Genomic DNA, 19,219 nt, shown 5'->3' on the forward strand with positions numbered 1-19,219 from the left:
TAGATCTGGGGACAGACAAAAGTTCCTGTCCCATCGCTGACTCACTGGAGATTAGTTCAAGCAAACTCCGGGGGATAGTGAAGGACAGGGAAGCCTGGTGTGCTGCAGTCCATGGGGTCCCAAAGACTCAGACACAACTTAGCAACTGAACAACAAAAACTCATATGAGGCAGCGCCAGTTGGGGCCAGCAGGGCCTGGTGAACAGGGCCAGAGGGCTCAGGACACCAAGAGGCTGCAAAGGGGCCTCACCCATAAAAGTTGTCTCACCCACGACTCGTCCTTCCTGACTCGTGTTCTAGTGTGTCTCAGATGGTCCCATTTCCTGTGCTCCAGAGACGCCATGCCAAGTGAGCAAGCACTGGCAGGTGTCTGGGACCCCAGGGCAGTGTGAGGACTGCCGAGTGCCCATGTGGCTGCCAAGGGTCTGGTGACCTTCCTTGCCTGTTAGCATGCCCCCTCCCTCCATTCTCACAATCTTCCCCTTCCTTTCCCCCAGGAAATAGATGGGGAGATCAGGTAACTAGAGCTAATACTTTCCCTGAGGAACCATGGACAGACCGGAGCAGAGATTCCGGTGAATTTCTTGCTGGACAAGACCCAAGGGCAGTATGTTTTGCAACCAGGGGAAGGAAAGTGCTCTTGATTCAGATCTCTCTGGTGGTCCACAGTGGGTCAGAGGCCCAGTCACTTGCCTGTTGAAACCTCCCCCCACTGTGGGAATCGCAGCCTGAGTTCTGGTCCATCCAGGCTTCAGGGCAGCCTGTCAGTGTCTCCAGGAATCCAGGAGAACCCTGAGCCTGGGCCCAGGTTCCCGAATAGCCTCAGGTCTCAGAGCTGGTTCTCTGCCTCAGGCTCTTCCTCATGACCTCACTCGGGTCTTGGGTCTCAGGTAAGCTCTTTCCCACAGTCCGTAAGGAGACGTGTCTGGAGGAACTAAGGACCCACATCTGCTTTGTGGCTGATATTACAGTAAACGTCTGTGTCCGGTCGTAGTAATTCCTGCAAAAGAAAACCGACAGCTTTGAGCTCATGTAACCTTCTTAGATGACTTCCCAGGGACTTCCCAGTCCCGGGTCACCCAGGGTCTGTTCGTGTCAGAGGTTTTTGATCCAGACCCACCTCCCCTTCATCCCCTTTCCATCTTTCCTGCTATTTCTTGGCCCTCCAAACACAGCCAGGTGTGCAGGGGGCACTTCCAATACCCCTTGGGCTTATGAGACCAGAACTTGGATCCCCACACTCACCTGGTAGATGGGAGCTGGTGGCCTGGCATCAGGTAGGGAGGCCTGGGCATGGAGGAAGCGGGCATCAGAGGAGAGGGAAGGAGAGTCATTTCTCCTGAGCAGCCATGTCCAAGCCTGCAGCCCCGACCCCAAATCCTATCTGGACTCTGTTTCCCACCATTGTTAGCCTGGCTCCCCTGACTGATGATCCAGTGCCACTCTCTTCCTGGCTGAACTCCAAGGTTCTCTGAGGTCAAGTCAGGGGACCAGGGCAGCCTCTGGCTAAGGTTGTGGGTGGTCATGTCCCTGAAGTGCATCCAGCTCCCAGCTTGGTGGGACTTGCCATGTTCTAACTACTCTTATGAGCTTCCCTGGTGGCTCAGAAGGCAAAGAATCTGCCTGCAAGCGGGAGACCGAGGCTCGATCACTGGGTCAGGGACATCCCCTGGAGAAGGCAATGGTAACCCATTCCAGTATTCTTGCCTGGAGAAATCCATGGACAGAGGAGTCTGGCAGGCTACAGTCCATGGGGCCACAAAGACTGGACATGACTAAGGGACTTTCAACTACCCTCGAGTGAAGGGTTTCTCACAGTACTTCAGGGTTGGACAGTCCCCCTGCCCTGAGCCTGTGAAGTGGGGACGCTGGGGAGAAGAGACAAGGAAGGAATGTACTTACCTGGGAGACAGAGCTGCCAGAGGGACCACCTCCTGGGAGGAGACAGGAGTTACCACTGAGCATGTGAGGAAGCTTAGCCCATTCTCCTAGGAGAGGTTGGACGTCCACCTTCCGGAGAACCATGGGAGAAAGATCCCCACCAAGGGAGAGAACCTCTGGCAATTTCAGGCCCCAGTGAGGGCGATGGAGCCTCCCAGGATGATAACTCATAGGAAAAGCAGACTAGCCAATCGGGTCCCCTGTGCTGAAGCCCCAGAGAAAGGGCCAGAGACCCTGGGGGTGGCAGGCAGGAACAGACATGGCAGGGCCTGACCGGGGCTCCCCGCTGTCCTGGGCTGAACAGACACTCACCTGAGGTGGACGCTGGGGGCCAGTTCCCTCTGTTGTGCAGGAAGCCGGGGTTAGGAAAGAAAAACAAAACAGGCATATTTGTGAGGAGTGCAGATGGAGGTCAAGGCTTTGTTATCAGAACATGGGACAGGAGGATCCCCATGTCCAAGCAGGGGCTGGACACCGCCTTTCTCCACCAAAGCTGCTTAGGAGGGGAGGGACCAGTAAGGACAAGGAGGAAAGTTCTTAAGAAGCCGTATCTGTCCTGAGTCCAGAGGGGCAGGACCATAGGCTAATAGGGTTCCGGAGAAAGTGGCCACTGAAGAGACCAAGGCTCTGGTTAAGGCATCCATCCATCCAAAGCTTTGTCTGAGTGGATTCATCACGCTTATGGAGAGAGCAGAGCCAGTGCATGGGGAGGAAAGCGGTCACCAGTGACTCTGGGATCTCACTGAATGCAGTGTCGCTGCTGTGGCCACCCGCCCTCACCCAGCAGCTGCTCAAATGTGACAGTGGCCTTGTCCTCTGTCTCCATCTACCTGGACCTTAAGTGTAAAGACATGCCACCACCTGCGGACCTGGCATGATGTTCTGTCTCATGCATCAGGGGTGTTGTTAATGTATCTGCCACGTGGGGGCATTTGACCCCACCTGGCCTGTCCAAACTTCCACTCTCTGGCCAAGTGTGGACTTGGCAAGGACGACCCTCAGATCCTGGCCCTGTGACTGCCCCTCATCAGAGTAGCTGGATTTAAATATACAGGAAGAGATACCTTTTTCTGAGTACTTACTACCCGCCAGCCTACATACAGAGAACGAGGACTAGCAGGGGTCTTAATTGTGTTAACTGATAGATGGGCCTTTCCTGGTGGTTCATAGGTAAAGAATCCACCTGCCAATGCAGGGGACACAGTTTCGATACCTGGGCAGGAAGATTCCCTGGGGATGGAAATGGCAACCCACTCCAGTATTCTTGCCTGGGAAATTCCACGGACAGATGAGTCCATGGAGTGGCAAAAGAGATGGACACAACTTCACGACTAAATAACAAAATAAACGAGGACAGTGTTAAGGAAGCCGCCAGAGGTCAATACCCGGTGAGGCAGGAACTGAAGGACGAGAAAGAATATCCGTGGGGAAGTGGGGGGGTCCTGGAGATCCAGGCCGGAAATTGGAGGATGGGGTGTCCTTCCTCTAGGACTAGGGTCAACCTGAGGGCGGGGGCAGCATCTGGGAATGCCACTGTACCTGTGAAGGAAAATGAAACACCCCAGGACAGCCAGCGGCGTCAGGACGAGCAGGACCCCAATCACGATGCCAGTAATGGCCCCCACATCGAGGGCTCGAGCGTTTTCTTGCCCTGAAAGCAGAAGAGAGAGAGAGAGGGGAAATGGGGTCCGAGTTCACTGGAGGGAATACCAGGAGGAGTCTCACAGGGAGAGGGCCTGGTTAGGAGGAAGGAGACGCTCTGAGGCCTGTGTGCTTGCGTGTCTTGTCATCACAGTGTCCTCCTGACTCTCCCACTGCACGAGGCTGCATCATTTCCCTCTTCATCAGATTTGAAACCTTGGACTTGCTCCAACTCTCCATTCTCTCACTGTAGCCATTTCCATGTCCTGTTCATTTTCCTTTGAAGGACTCTTTTCTTCTCCCATTATGCCCCCTCCCTCTGAATTTTTGTTTCCATCACCACTGTCGGTCTTAGAGGGTAGTTCCTCTCCAGTCCACCCAACATTGATTAGTAGTAATATTATTAATGAACTGTTTCCAGGTACTCCTGTGCGACTGGCACAGTGGGAAATCCTTTACACCCATTTTTTCTGATCTTTCCATCCCCATGAGGGAGGGGTTGTCATCCCCGCTGTGCATTCACAGATTTGAGACACACAGTTCTTCAATAAAGGAATGGAGGCCACAGAGCTAGGACCAGGTGACACAGAAATGTAACCCAGTTGTTTGACTCTACAGCCAAAACCCACAGCGCTGAAAACCAAAATCTCCCCTGTGACGTTTCTTGCCTGCCGACTCTGTGTGGGTGAGAATTTTACCTACAGGGAAAATTTTAATCTCATTCCCTTCCTAGTGACCAACCTCACAGCAGCCCTAAGATCCAGCTCTTCTTCTGCAGTTTTACAGACAGGGAAACGGAGGCACAAGATCCAGTGCCTTGCCTGCAGTCAAACAATTCTCACAAACAATAACCAAAGTATGACAAAATTAGCTAAGTTTTGCATAATTAATTAAACACATTGTTCTACACGCTCTGAAAGGAGACTACCCACGTCCTCATGATTTGCATTCATTACACACCCACTTCCAGTGATATTACACGGGAAGATGGAGAGGTGTGGAAGGTCACTATAGTGCTCAGTGGGGCGCTGGACCACACCTGCAGACTCTGACTGGGAGGAGAGCCCACACTGACGGGACCTGCACCCTCTGTCCTGACACTGTTGCTTGTCTGGGACAGCATCACCTTCTCAGTGAGCCGTAAACTCTGCTCATTGATTCACCGACCATTGGATGCTTGTCCCCATATCACTTGGTCTGTCTGCACCCAGAGTGGAAGGCTCGTGGGATTTCTAAGAGGGAGGGATTGACTACCGAAGAGCATAACCTTTGTCTGTGGTTCCAGATCACTGGGATTGGCTCCTCTGCCCAGGGAATTCTCCAGGCAAGAATACTGGAGTGGACTGCCATTTCCTCCTCCAGGGGATCTTCCTGACGCCCAGGGATCAAACCTGCATCCCTTAGTCTCCTGCGTTAGCACTGGCAGGCAGGTTCTTTACCACTAGCTCCACATGAGAAGCCCCTAGAGAGGGAAGAGAGTCCATCAAACTTGAGGAGAAGTCCAGTTCCTTGGCTGATGCCATCTGAGAGTTCCGTGGGATGAGACTTCCTTCTCAGGGTCCACAACTAGCCTCCTCTCTTTGTGGTTCTCTGCTCCTAATGTGCTTGTCTGAGATTGACCCAGTAGCTACATAATCAGTGTCCATGTCTAAAGCACTGGAGTCCACAGTGTGAGGGGATGGCTGTCTCCATACTGGGCAGGTGTGAGGAGCACCTGCTTCTCAAGAAAGATGTGTTCTTCCTCATTGTTAAATTATTTAAACCGGGTTGAAGAAAATCTGGAGCTGAAGAATAAAAAGTGAAAACAATAACTGAGAAAGGCGATTCCTCAGCACATCTGAGCAGGTAGAAGAAAGCATCCATGAACATGAAGATAGAAAAAAAGAAGTTATTCAGACTGGGGAGTAGAAAGGGAAAAAAAATGGCAAATAGTGAGTCCAGGCAAAGTATTATGCAGAACTCCATCAGGTTGACATACATATGCAGGATGGCAGTTTCTGAAGTAGAATAGATAGCGAAAAGCAATGAAAAAAATATATAAAAATGAATGGTTTAAAACCTCTGAAAGTAGATGAGATCACATATTAGAGATGGTTGAGGAACTCCAAAAAGGGGTAACTCAAGATATAGACGTTGTGACACAATAGAGTCAAATTGTTGAAAGACCGAGGGAAAGAAGAAGTGAAAAACGAAGCGAGAGAGAAGTGACTCAGCATGTGCATCGGATCTTTAACACTGTGAAAATTGAATTCCACATCAGAAGGCATTGGGATGACTGACTGAAGTCCTAAAAGCAAGACTGTCAACGGGCGAAGCAATGTACAGACAAGCTCTCCTTCAATGAAGCTCAAATTAGGACTTTCCCAGATAAACAACAGTCGAGGGAACTCATTCCCTGGAGACACGGCATATATGAAGTGTGAAAGGAAGCCTTTAAGATGACTGAACAAACATTACACAGCAACTCAGAGCCATAGGCAACCTAGAGAAGAGTGGTCAAATGACACAATAGGTAGCTATCTTATCTAAGCCGGTATTATTGTCTTTTATGTACTCGCTTGTTTTTGTTTTTTATTTCAAAGATATTACACGAAACAATATTTATAAATCTATATAACGGGCATATATTGTACAAGGACGGCTGAAATATAGGACAGTAAGTGTGTAATATGGAGGCGATGGAGATGCACAGAGCACCCTGTTTGTAATATACATCATAGATCTGGTTGGTATTTCAACTCGATAGTTATATGTTTAAGATATAACTGTCATCTTCAAGGTAGGCACTAAGAAAAGAACTGAAATACATTGGAAAGGGGAAGAACACAATCAAAATGACACATGCGAAAGGAAATCACCTAATCACCAAAGAGGAAGTAATAGAGAAATTAATGAATAAAGCATATAAGACATATAACAAATAGCTAGATGGCAGAAGTTCTTTCTTATCGGGAAATATTTGAATGATAGATAGCCTCAACCTTGAAATTAAAGGCAGAGGTTGACAGAATGGATAAAAATTATGACCCATCTCTATACTCTCTTCAAGAGACTCACTTTAGATACAAAAACATAGAAGGTTGAAGTAAGGCTGGAAAAAGATATTCTATGCAAATAGTAATAAAAAGAGAATTGTGGTGGCTGTATGAGTGTCTGCTATAATAACCTCTAAATCTAAAGAGCCTACAAGAGACAAAGTAGGACCTTGCATATCAAGAAAAGTTTCCATTCACCAAGGAAATCCAACAGTTATAAGCATCATGCACCCAACAACACAGCACCAGAATTGTGAATCAAAATGGACAGCGTCGAGGGGAGAAATAGCTCGGTCATAACAGTGACACTATAACACCCCACCTTCAATAATGGACACAGCATCAGAGAGATTTCAGTGAGAAACTAGAGACCGTGAGAGCACTGTAAACCAGAGACCTAAGCGACCAACAGACAGCACACAGGCATAGGAGTTTATGTTGTGCAAAGTGCAGTCCACAAGGCCCCCAGCTCTCACCACACATGACCACCGCCCATCCTGTGAAGAAACGGTGTCACTTCCACTGTAGAGACGATGGTGCAACTAAGAAAGACAAGTGGAGGGACCTGGAGTTGAGTGTGGCGGCAAGCCTGCGATCACAACAGTGCGAACTAACATCCTGACACTTACTGCCTCAACACGTCTGCTGTGCTTTCCACCTTCATCAGAGCACGTATTCACAAAGGTCTATAAAGTGCATAGTAAACACCACTGTACACATAAGAAAAAGGAGATTTAGGTTTTATGACTCACCGGGGCTTCCTAGGAGGCACTAGTGGTAAAGATGCCACCTGCCAGTCAGGAGGCGTAAGAGACACGGATTCAGTCCCTGGGTGGGGAAGATCCCCTGGAGGAGGTCACGGCAACCCCTGCAGGGGAAGGTGGAGTCTTAACCACTGGACTGCCCAGGAAGTCCCAGGTACTGATTTTAGTGCTGCTTCCAGCGGTCTTGGCAACAAGGCTTCACAGCAGAGGGCCAGGAGAAATCAGGGGATGAGGAGGGGAGAGACAGCACACATCCAATTGCTTCAAGTGAAGGAAATGAGATGATAGGCTACTTGTTGCTGGAATTAATAAAAGAAGCTTATCCAGTGAAAATGGGCTTCGCCGGAGGCTTAGACGGGAAGAGTGCCTGCAGTGCAGCAGACACGGGTTCGATCCTTGGGTCAGGACGATCCCCTGGAGTAGCGAATGGCAGCCCACTCCAGGATTCTTGCCTGGGAAATCCCATGGACAGAGTAGCCTAGTGAGCTCAAGTCCGTGGTGTCACAAAGAGTCGGACAACACTGAACGACTAAGACAGGAGGCGACGGTGGTCACTCACAGGTCACACTCAGCCTGAGGGGGTCGCTTCTGCTGGAGTTGCCCCTGTTGGAGACCTCACACTGATAATCCCCGGTGTCCTCTCTGCTGACGGGGTCTATGGTGAGGGTGCTGTTGTCTGAGGACAGTGTCATCCTGTCTGCGAGGAGGAGACTCTGGCCTTTGAAAAGCCAGCGTATGGAGACCCCAGTCTCATCTGTGAGGCAGGTCAGGACCACGGGGCCCTCATGTTCTGGGACTGTGGTGTTGCTGGCTTGGAGGGAGGGCCGTGCCACTGGGTCTGTGGAGAGACAGAGGGGTGACTGCTGAGAGTGGGTCAGGGGCCTGGACCTTGCTCCCTCCTCAGTCTCGGGGCCCAAGACCTCTGTAAAGGTGACTGTGAGGAAGGCCCTGGGTCTTTGTTCAGGTGGCAACGGGAAAGAGTGATTGCACACCTCATCTGACCCCCAGATCACACCAGAGACACCCTTGCCTGGTTGCTGGGACAACAGTCTAGTACTAGACTGCTCTGTTGCTATCAGTCCTGGGAACCTTGATCTTCTGACTGTGGGGCCAGCCAGGCCAGTCAGGGAATGTGGGATCTGAGAGTACATGTTGTGATTGGGAATAGAGAGCCTGGGTGTATTGCCGGGGCCTCACACTGACACGCCGGAAGCGCTGTGTGGCTGGGTTAGAGGCTGTGTGGCAGGAGAGGTTGAGGTTCCCTCTGGATGGTCAGAGGAGTCTGAGGGGTAGTGGTGGGGTGCCCAGACCGTTTGGAGCAAACAGCAGAAAGCCACACGTGGTGCAATCAGAGGGAAGGCAAGTTCCCGGTCTGTACTGGGGCTCCTGCATCCTTCCGAGCTGTTCACATGCTTGTCTGAAAAATTTGCAATCATTACCCTTCATGCTCACTCTTTTGTGAGTCTGACATTAATTTGTTTCTCCCGTCATATTCTGGTGATCCTCAGCCACCCACACAGAGCAGCCCATCCCCTCCCTGACTTTATTCAAGGTGGACCTGCCTGGGCTTGCCTGGGACAGGAAGTCATGGGCAGTCTGGGTGTCCAGGGGTGATGGCCCATGTACTCGGACCTGAGAGGGATGGGTGTGGATTGGCCTCTGGCAGCGTGCATTTGGGTGGGCAGCTCAGGCCACATAGGAGCAGAGGTTACTCACAGAGGACATCCAGGGTGAATGGGTCACTGCGGCTGATGCCCACTGGGTTCCAGGCTTCGCACACATAGGGTCCTTTCTCTTTCCTTGTGACATTGAACACAGTGAGAGTCCTCTTGTCCTCGGACAGTTCCAGCCTGGTGCTCTTGGGGAGGCTCTGATTGCTGATCCACCACGTGTAGGACGTGTTCTGGGTCTCAGGTCCACATGTTAACACCACAGTGTCCTTGTGCTCCCAGGGGTTGGAGTTGTTGCTGGTGATGACGGGTGTGGGTAGCACCGCTGTGCAGATAACAGAGAGGACATTGCCCTGAGTTTCCCTGGTGGCTCAGACAGTAAAGAATCTGCCTGCCAGTGCAGGAGACCTGGGTTCAATCTCTGGGTCAGAAAGATCCTCTGGAGAAGGGAATTGCCACCCAGTCAATATTCTTGCTGCAGAATTCCATGCACAGAGGAGCCTGGTGGGCTACAGTCCATGGAATAGGAAAGAGTAGGACATGACTGAATGACTAACACTCTCACTTTCTCATACTTTTGGCTCCTCTAAAAGCATCTTTCAGCAAAATTGGCATCCTTTGCCTCTCAGCCAGACTAAAGAAAAAGGCAGGCTTGTGTGTGGCAGGACAAATGCATGGGGACCTGAGGTCAGAGAGTGTGAGGCCACCTGCTCTAGGTCTGGGAGAAGCACAGGCCTCCTTGGGGGTTGATTGTGCAGCAGCGTTTAGTGGTGGACAGAACAGGGTGGATTCAGAGACCGCCTGGCATCTCTCCTGGTTGTCATAAACCAGCCTCAGGAGAGAGCTCCCTGGGCTGCACCCTGGGGTTGAGAAGCTGCCAGGAGTATCTTCCTTCCTCTGTTCCTCTCTGGGGGTGCTGAGATTTCTCTGGTGTCTCCAAGTGCCCGAGGGCATTTGGTTGATTCCTGGGGACCTTGTACCTGTGTGCTGTCCATGCCGAGTCTCAGGAGTAGGACCAGACTGTGCCCCTGTGCGGATGTGGCTCTTGGGGCTGAGCCCTGGCTGGTGACCAGCTTGGAGCCTCCGGATTTGGCACAGGCTTCCCAGGGTCACTGGAGGCAGGAGCCCTGGGACAGGGTCTGGGAGGGGCTTCCTGGGGCTGAGCTTCTCTGTGAGGATCCCTGGGGCCCTCAGGCCAGGGTCTTCCCTGAGTCCTGCAGGGTCTTCCTCAGGGTCATGGTCACGGGGAGGGGCCCAGGGGGCTGGACTGAGAGTGCTCTCCCTCTGCTGAGTCCCTCATCAGACAGTCCTTCTCTCCCTGGTCCTTCATCAGGGCCTGGCCTCCTGGAAAGCATTTCTGACCTTTGGAGTTTGCCTCCACAGTGTGTGCCCTGCACTGAATGTTCAAACCCGGACACGGGACACAATGTAGAGGGGATGGAGGCGCCATCCGGGTCTGTCAGAACAGAATTCACCCCCTCCCCCAACAGCACGAGGTCAAGGAGGAAGCACTCACGGAGTACATGGAGGTGTCCAGTTTGTCTTTCTGTCCCTAAATCATCCTTTGTAAGGAGCAGGGTGTAGGATCCTGTGTCTTTCTGGGTGACGCTCTGGATCAGCAGGGTTCCGTTGGGGTAAAGTGTCTCCCGTCCGCTGTGTGCAGGCCCTTTGGTAGTTAAATTAGTGGCTACCCTATATGATGCAATTAGCTGGGTGTTCTCTACCCTTTCTCCTCTGTGCCAGGCATAGCCTAGAGGATTCTCTGTCACGTTGTGGGCAAGGAGAAGAACATCCGACCCTTCTGCAGCAAGGGGGGGCACCGTTTCAATAGTGAGCTGGGCAGTGGTGGGCGGGGTCCAGAAAGTTAAGAGTAAGACTAGGAGGGAAGAGAGAGAAACCAGTTACTATTGTGACCTGTGTGGGGGTTGGGAAAATGGTGCCCTGGGTCCTGAGCAGGTCTCTTCATCCCTCAGCCTTAGTGTGTGAGTGTATGTGTGTGTGTGCATGTATGTGTGTGTATGGTTCAAGGTCAGCAGCATGACCCCCGTCACTTCAGCCCCTCTGGATTCGTTTTTTCCTCTGCTTCCCCAGCTGTCCCCTGGCTCACTCCGTCGCTGCCCTCACACGCCTGCTCACACTCAGGGCCTCTTGGGAGATGCCCCTCGCCCCGACCAGCTGCTGTAAAGACCCTCGGTGCTCACTTGCTGACCCTTCCCCGCTCCCTTTCCTGCGTGACGCCTGCAGCACCTGCCAGCACGCTCTCCATCTCTCTGCTCGTCTGTCTTGCTCCCCACAGAGCGCGGGCTCTGTGAGGGCAGGGGCTTGTCTGATCCTGGTTATAACCCAGGGCCTGGACCAGGTTCTAGATATTATTTCCTGGAGGTGAAGGATAGAGAGGTCCCAGGAATTCCACAGCCTGGCGTTTGCCGTCTTCTAAGGGTGCGGGTACGGACAGTGTTCGCCGTCCTGGTTATGTGCTTTTCTGTAGTGACACCCAGACATAAATAATTGCTATTGTCATTAGTTTTCAACAATTCCTGCTCAGTGAAGAATAACTCATAAAACCTACAGCAGTTGAGGTCTTCCCGCCCCTCACCAGCTCTAGTTCATGGAGAGTCTCCTGTGGCTGAGGCCCCCGCCCTCCCCTGCTCCGCTGTCCTCTGCCCTCAGGTCTGAACAGAAGCCCTCTGTCCCCTCTCAGAACCCTGTCTCCCCCAGACACCAGCCAGTCTCTTCTTCTCCAGTCTCTGCCCACTCCCTGAAAATTGTCCCCTCTCACCTGCCAGGACGAGCCTGTTCCAGGGGACATGCCTCGTGCTTGCAGGGCCTGCCGGCGGCTCCATGGCGCCTGCTGTCTGCTGTGTCCCTCTCTCTGTGAGGAGAGCTTCTGGTCCAGAAACGCTCAGAAGCACTGCAGTCTGCTGTGTGAGCTCCGCTGTCCTTCCCCCTGTGTGCTGGACCTCCTCCGGGGGCAGGAGCACTTCGCTGGGTCACGTGGCCCGGGGCGGGGTCTCTGTCCAGGCCCCGCCCTCTGCCTCCCCTCCCCTCCTTCCCTCACTGGTGGCCCCCCTCCCCCTTCCTGCTCTGTATTTCTATTCCCTGAACTCTACTGAGTCCCCTGCCTTCTAGAGCAGTGATTCTCCACCTACACACACACACACACACACACATCTACACACGCACACGACACACACGCATACCTACACATACAGCTACACACAGACATCTACATACACACACATCTATACCCACACATGCACACACACACACACCCTTGTCTGGAAAAGCACAACCTTGGGGTGTCCGGGCCCGAGGTCCCCACTGCTCTGGATCAGATGCACACTCAGCCTCCCCGACAGCCCTCTGTCATCCCCTTCTGGCTTTTCCCTTCAGAGGAGGAGCCTGGGGGTGACGGGTGCATGAGGAACACTTGTCACAGGGACGTCATCCCCACGGTGCGTGGGATCACCTGTGGAGCTTCATGAAGACTGCAAACCCCCAGGTGACACCTTAGAAATGCTGTTTCAGCAGCCCCCAGGTCACACCCTCGCCCAGCCTGGCTGAGACCCCAGAACACCGGTTAGGCTGCCCCACCCACCCCAGTGTTGGCCTCTGCTGTGTTTTGGTCTGGGGTCTCTCAGCACAACGCACACATCCAGCGGTTTCCAAATGTTGGTGGTAATTGTTCCCGTGACACAGAAACCCAGCTGGATGCCCAGGGGCTTCCTGTTGTTCTCAAATATCTGAGAAGACTGCATTTACTCCCCCCTCAAGGTCACACTGACTCTGGAGGAGAGAAAGGAGTCAGATGAGCGATGACTGGAGAGGGGACCTGACCTCCATGTTCCAGTGTCACCAGCCTGGCGTCTGTTTTCAGGGACAGACACCCAGAACCGGGTGTCAGGTGGAGCTGCAGTTCTCAGGTGAGAAGGGAAAGGCTTCCTGTGTGTCCTGGGAGGAGAGGAACCTGGTGCTGATGGGTGGGCAGACTGTGGGCTCCCTGGTCCTCGGGTCAAGTTCCGGAAGACTCTCCGTCTCCGTGTCTGTTGCCTGAGCCTTGGTTCAGAAACTGTCCGGGTTCTCCTTGCCATTACAGGGCCTCCTCTGTCACCCTGGCTGACCTTTCTGTGGTCACTGTGATCTTTCCCACGGGTGGTTGCAGGCAGGGATGAGAGCTGGCATGGGTGCCCATAGGCCCCTAGAAGGTTGGGCAGCATAGTGTGGGCACATATGAGGGGCTCTGAGGGTCTGTAGAGGAGGGATCCCTGGGGTCTAACGCCTGATGATCCAAGGTGGAGTTGATGTAATAATATTAGATATAAGTGCACAGTAATTGTAACGCGCTTGAATTATCGCCAAATCATCTCCACCACTCCGCAATTGTCTTCCATGAAACCGGTCCCTGGTGCCCTTAAGGTTGGAGACCGCTGTTTAGAAGGAGGGATGGATATCAGGCTCCTTCTCCACTTCCTTAGGCAAAACAAAGTTCACCTGTTAATTTCCTGTTTGGCCCAATGTTGCCCCCTGGAGGTCATGAGCAGACCCGGGGACGATGTAACAGGCTGCTGCTGCTGCTGCTGTTGCTGCTAAGTGGCTTCAGTCGTGTCCGACTCTGTGCGACCCCAGAGTCGGCAGCCCACCAGGCTCTCCCGTCCCTGGGATTCTCCAGGCAAGAACGCTGGAGTGGGTTGCCATTTCCTTCTCCAATGCGTGAAAGTGAAAATTGAAAGTGAAGTCGCTCAGTCGTGTCCGACTCTAGCGACCCCATGGACTGCAGCCTTCCTGGCTCCACGTCCATGGGATTTTCCAGGCAAGAGTACTGGAGTGGTCTGCTGGGGATGCAAACGCCAAAGGGTGTGAGTTGGCTCTGCGCCCTGGGCAGAGGTGGGCGCTGACCTCCTGACTAGAGGCTATCAGCCAGGGTTCAGGTCACTGTGGGTCCCCAGGCTTCCTGACCTCATCCCAGTGCAGGGTGAGCCCAGGGGGACAGTGGACATTGTTCAGGGGCAGGAGAACCATCCATCCAGGTGGACGTGTGCTCAGGAGGAGCTCTCAGTCCCTGAGGCTTCAAAGGAAGGGCCGGCGGGGGGTCTCGGGGCTTTGGGGAGAGGATGGCGGCCTGTGGGCTGGACTCCAGAAGGCCCTGTCCTTCTCCACCTCACAGCACTGGGCCTGCACCCTAGTTCTCTGTGTCCCCATCAGTGGTCTGCTCTCAGCCTCCCCACAGTGCCAGGACCTGGGCAGCTCCACCTGGACACTCTGTCAGGGGAGCCCCTGGGCTCCTCTGTCAGTGGAGGGAAGACCCCCGTGGGACCCCAGTCCCCCTGAGATGGAGCAACTGCAGAAGCTGTGTTCCTCTATTCCGGAAGTTCCCCTCCTTTCCCAGGATGCCTTAGGGGGAGGGGCTGAGATGTCTCCAGGGACCACACCCAGGTGTCCCCACAGATCAGGGACCCTGGGATGAGGAGCTGCTCCGCAATTCCTGTGAGTTCACGCTGGGGCTTCCCCCTCCCTTGTGGTCACTCCCTTGGGATGGAGGATCGCGAGTCTGAGCCATGTCAGGTCTCCGAGAGAAGGGGAAGGACTCAAGCTGCCAGCCCAGGCGCTCCAGGGAGACTAGAAGATTCTCCTGAGTAGAGATGGGAGAGAGGGTGTGATTATCTGGGAATGAGCAGAGGTCTGACTCCTCACAGTTAAGAGGCCCCTGTTCTCCCTGCTGACTCCAGGAGGAATCAAGTCCCGTCCTGGGGCAGCTGTGGGCACTGGCAGGTCTCCTCCCACTCTGATGCCAGAGCCGCTGTGTCCACAAGGAATATTCTCTGACCCCTCGGTGTCACACTGGGTGGGGGGTGTGAGTTCTGGCTTCTGTTATGCAGATTCCCTTATCTATTTAAAGAGTATTTATTGAGCATGTGTGACCCCTCAGCCTTGGGTGTGTCCTGGTGTCCAGAGAATAGGATAGACTTGGACTTCGAGCTCACACAGCTGACCTTGTGACGGGGAGACAGACACTCAGAGAAAATCCTGGAAATAAGGAGCTAATTATGATGGAGGGATAGACTGAAAGGGAAGGGTCTGGTGGAAAGGAAAGGGTCCGGAGTCTGTCATGGAATCTCAGCTGGACTGGGTGTCATGGAAGGCACCCCTGCGAAAGTGATCTTTTGACTGAGATGTGAAGGGTGAGCAGACCCTCAGCAGTGAAGGATGGGGCTCAGAAGGCAGAGCTACCTGAGGGGAGTCTGGCCTTCAGGTGGGCCTGGCTGGGAGGAGGAGCTGCCAGAGTCCAGTGTGGGGAACTGGGAGAGTGGAGAGCACTGTGGACGGAGTAGGTTGGTGAGGGTCAGAGGCTGCTGGGCGGTGGGAGCTGCTAAGTGGGAAGGAGGTGGGCAGCCCTGTGGAGGCGCCAGACTATGGAGGAGCTCTGCCGCCCTCCTGCGGCCATAGAGGGGAGTGTCGAAGGGAAAGTTCTGTTCAGTTCAGTTCAGTTCAGTTCAGTCCCTCAGTCGTGTCGACTCTTATGCCACCCCATGAATCGCGCAGCACGACAGGACTCCCTGTCCATCACCAACTCCCGGAGTTCACTCAGACTGATGGCCATCGAGTCGGTGATGCCAACCAGCCATCTCATCCTCTGTCGTCCCCTTGTCCTCCTGCCCCCAATCCCTCCCAGCATCAGAGTCTTTGCCAATGAGTCAACTCTTCGCATGAGGTGGCCAAAGGACTGGAGTTTCAGCTTTAGCATCAGTCCTCCCAATGAACACCCAGGACTGATCTCCTTTAGGATGGACTGGTTGGAACTCCTTGCAGTCCAAGGGACTCTCAAAGGTCTTCTCCAACACCACAGTTCAAAAGCATCAATTCTTCGGCGCTCAGCCTTCTTCACAGTCCAACTCTCACATCCATACATGACCACTGGGAAAACCATAGCCTTGACTAGATGGACCTTAGTTGGCAAAGTAATGTCTCTGCTTTTGAATATGCTATCTAGGTTGGTCATAACTTTCCTTCCAAGGAGTAGGCATCTTTTAATTTCATGGCTGCAGTCACCATCTGCAATGATTTTGGAGCCCCCCAAAATAAAGTCGGACACTGTTTCCACTGTTTCCCCATCTATTTCCCATGAAGTGATGGGACCAGATGCCATGATCTTTGTTTTCTGAATGTTGAGCTTTAAGCCAACTTTTCCACTCTCCTCTTTCACTTTCATCAAGAGGCTTTTTAGTTCCTCTTCTTTTTCAAAGAGGAACTTCGAGAAAAGATCCTCTTCACTTTTCTCAAAGGGAAAGTACTCGAGGTTTTCTCCTAAGACAACTCAAGTATTTGTCAAGTGTTTACATATCATTTTACAAATCCCAGGGACAGAGGTGCTGGCAGGCTACAGACATGAGGTCGCAAAGGATCGCATACGACCAAGCGACTAACCCTTTCAACACTACATATCATTTATGCTGAATCATGTCCCACTCGGAATTTCCAACATCTCTCATCCAAGATCTTCTCTTATATACCCCACTCGAAGATTTCATCCAGGTGAGATTTGTGTTGATACCAGGCCAATTTCTCTCTGTAGAAGAGGAAGGATCCAGATGCAACATGCTCAGTCCTTGGGCAGGACTGGAGCATCTGTAAGTAGGAGGAGGGTGAGGAAACGTCCGTGTGTCCTGCCTGTTCCAGAGGGTCCATGTGGACACGAAAAGGCTGCATTTCCTTCCCCCCCATGCCCCCTTAGTGTCTTCCGCATGGGGCAGGGCCAGGTGGAATTGGAAGACCAGGGGTGGTGCAGTGATTCTGAACCTCGTCTTCCCGCCTTCTCTGTCTCTGTCCCCATCAGGGGACCTGGTCTTCATAGTGAGAAGGAAGGTGGGGCGTCTCCACAGGACCCTGATCAGAGATTCTTTCAGCAAAAGGGACACAGGGATCAAGCATGCTAGCTCTGGACTCAGTGTCCCCGTCACCCTGTAGATGATTGTAGTAACTAAATTATTAGGATCTAATGGCCTCTTTCGTATTCTAATTTATTAGATTGTTTTTACTTCTTTTTACCTTTTGATATTTGAAGTTTCAAAGGTGAATCTCCATCTTCCGTAAGTCTGAGAAGGGTTGGTGCCAGGGTGGTTCAGTTGTAGTAAAGGTTATTTTTTTGTAGTAGCTTCAGTTTTACAGCAAAAGTGAGGGAAGGTACGGAGTTTTCCTAGATACTTGCCGCCCATGAGTGTAGGGCCTCCTCAGTGTTCAACATGCCACACCCGAGGTGTACATTTTATTAATTGATGAACCCACATGGACACACGAAAATTACGCAGCTTCCATAGCTTCCATTAGGGTTGACACTTGGTACTGTAAGTTGCCGGAGAAGGCAATGTCATCCCACTCCAGTCCTCTTGCCGGAAAATCCCATGAGTGGAGGAGCCAGTAGCCTGCAGTCCGTGGGGTCACTAAGAGTCAGACGCGACTGAGCGACTTCACTTTCACTTTTCACTTTCATGCATTAGAGGAGGAAATGGCAACCCACTTCAGTGTTCTTGCCTGGAGAATCCCAAGGACGGGGGAGCCTAGTGGGCTGCCGTCTTTGGGGTCCCACAGAGTCGGACACGACTGAAGCGACTTAGCAGCAGCAGCTGTAACTTGCGTGGGTTTGAACAAGTGGTCATCAGCAACATGGGCTTCCCTGGTGGTGCAGTGGTAAAGAATCCTCCTCCCCGTTTAGGAGACTCAGGTTTGATTTCTGCCTCAGGAAGATCTCCTGAAGAAGAAATGGCAAACCACTCCGGTGTTCTTGCCTGGGAAATCACATGGATAGAGGAGCCTGGCGGGCTAGAGTCCATGGGGTCACAAAAGAGTTGCACATGGCTTAGCAACTAGAACAACGCAAGGTCAGTGACAGTCCTGCTACCCAAGTCACACCAGCAAGGCTAGTGAGCACAGACAGGTGGTTGTGAGTCTGCAGGGTTAGTGAGCACAGAGCAGGTGGTTGTGTGTCTGCAGGGCTAGTGAGCACAGAGCCTATGGTTTTGTGTCTGTAAATTAAAAAACTATGACATACATCGCTTGTTTATTTACCCATAGTCAAATATGGAAACCTCGTGTGTGGGGCGGCCATGATGAACCAGTGTCTATCTACAAGTTAGGCATTGTTTAGATGACTTTCCTGCTGGCTCAGTGGATACGAATCCATCTGCCAAAGCGCGGGACATGAGTTTGATCCCTGGTCAGGAGGATTTCACATGCTTCTGAGCAACTAAGGCCATACATCAGAACTGCTGAGTGTGTGCTCTAGAGCCCACGAGCTGCAACGACTGAAGTCTGCTTGCCGAGAGCCCCTGCTCGGGAGTAGAGAAGCCACCTCAATGAGAAGCCGGTGTATCGCAACGAAGACTAGCCCCTGCTCACCGCACTAGAGAAAACTGGTGGAAAACAATGAAGACCCAGTGCAGCCAGAAATAAAAAAATAAATAAAATATTTGCTAAGAGTAGTTCAGAATTAAATGTTATTCCCAAAGTTGTCAGGTCTTCTTTTCATCTCCTTCTTTCTCAAACATCCAGAACACCATTGACACATTGATTTTCCACAGGCTGAGGACCTGCTCTGCCATTGGGGTGACTTCACTGCAAATTTGCTTTCAGTCTGGAACAGCCACTAGCGAACACCCTGCCTTTCACACCGACCAGCTGCTCTGCAGTGAACATCCTCACCACAAATCTTGGCCCCCGTGGAGTGTGATCCAGGGGCTCATTCATTCCACACACAGGTATGCAGCTCCCTGCACCAGGCCTGGAGCTGGCCAGTGGACTCAGCAGAAGCAGGACAGGTGAATCCTTCCATGTCCGAGCTCCCAGCTCAGGGATCCTCTTAGAACTGGAGTCCTGGTCAACTTGTGTGCACACTGAGTGCCACTGTATCCCCTAAACTGCATCTGCATGGGGAGTATAGGAAAATGTTCATTTCCAACATCCTCACCCTTTACGGAAAAATTCTGTGAGGAGATAGCACCTGTGTCCATATGTCCATCTCTCTGCCACATCCCATCCCTCCTTTATCCCCTACCCATCCTTTTGTTCATCTTTTCACTAAGTCCTGTGGCTGTGCCACTGTGGTTGGCCAGATGCCAGGACCCCTGGGATACCCTCAGTAGCTCCCTCTGCTGCTCCATTTAAACACCATGGTTCC

General features: G+C 52.4%; 1 protein-coding gene and 1 long non-coding RNA gene across 2 annotated transcripts; one reads left to right on the top strand and one right to left on the bottom strand.

Moving 5' to 3' along the window:
• Positions 1-875: 875 nt before the first annotated feature.
• LOC129631309 (carcinoembryonic antigen-related cell adhesion molecule 6-like) lies at positions 876-11,969 on the bottom strand. Its single transcript, XM_055552244.1, has 8 exons — positions 11,831-11,969; positions 10,568-10,927; positions 9,098-9,376; positions 3,481-3,592; positions 2,254-2,282; positions 1,903-1,934; positions 1,246-1,287; positions 876-1,000 (listed from the first exon to the last, which is right to left on the bottom strand). The coding sequence occupies exons 1-8, from the start codon at positions 11,892-11,894 to the stop codon at positions 935-937; spliced, it is 984 nt and encodes a 327-aa protein (XP_055408219.1). The 5' UTR covers positions 11,895-11,969; the 3' UTR covers positions 876-934.
• Positions 7,444-19,057, top strand: LOC129631310 (uncharacterized). Its single transcript, XR_008703983.1, has 3 exons — positions 7,444-7,535; positions 12,826-12,974; positions 18,118-19,057. It is a non-coding gene; the product is annotated as an uncharacterized LOC129631310 (long non-coding RNA).
• The last annotated feature ends 162 nt before the right edge of the window (positions 19,058-19,219 follow it).

This window comes from Bubalus kerabau, chromosome 17, assembly GCF_029407905.1.
Source record: "Bubalus kerabau isolate K-KA32 ecotype Philippines breed swamp buffalo chromosome 17, PCC_UOA_SB_1v2, whole genome shotgun sequence".
Lineage (NCBI taxonomy): Eukaryota > Metazoa > Chordata > Mammalia > Artiodactyla > Bovidae > Bubalus > Bubalus kerabau.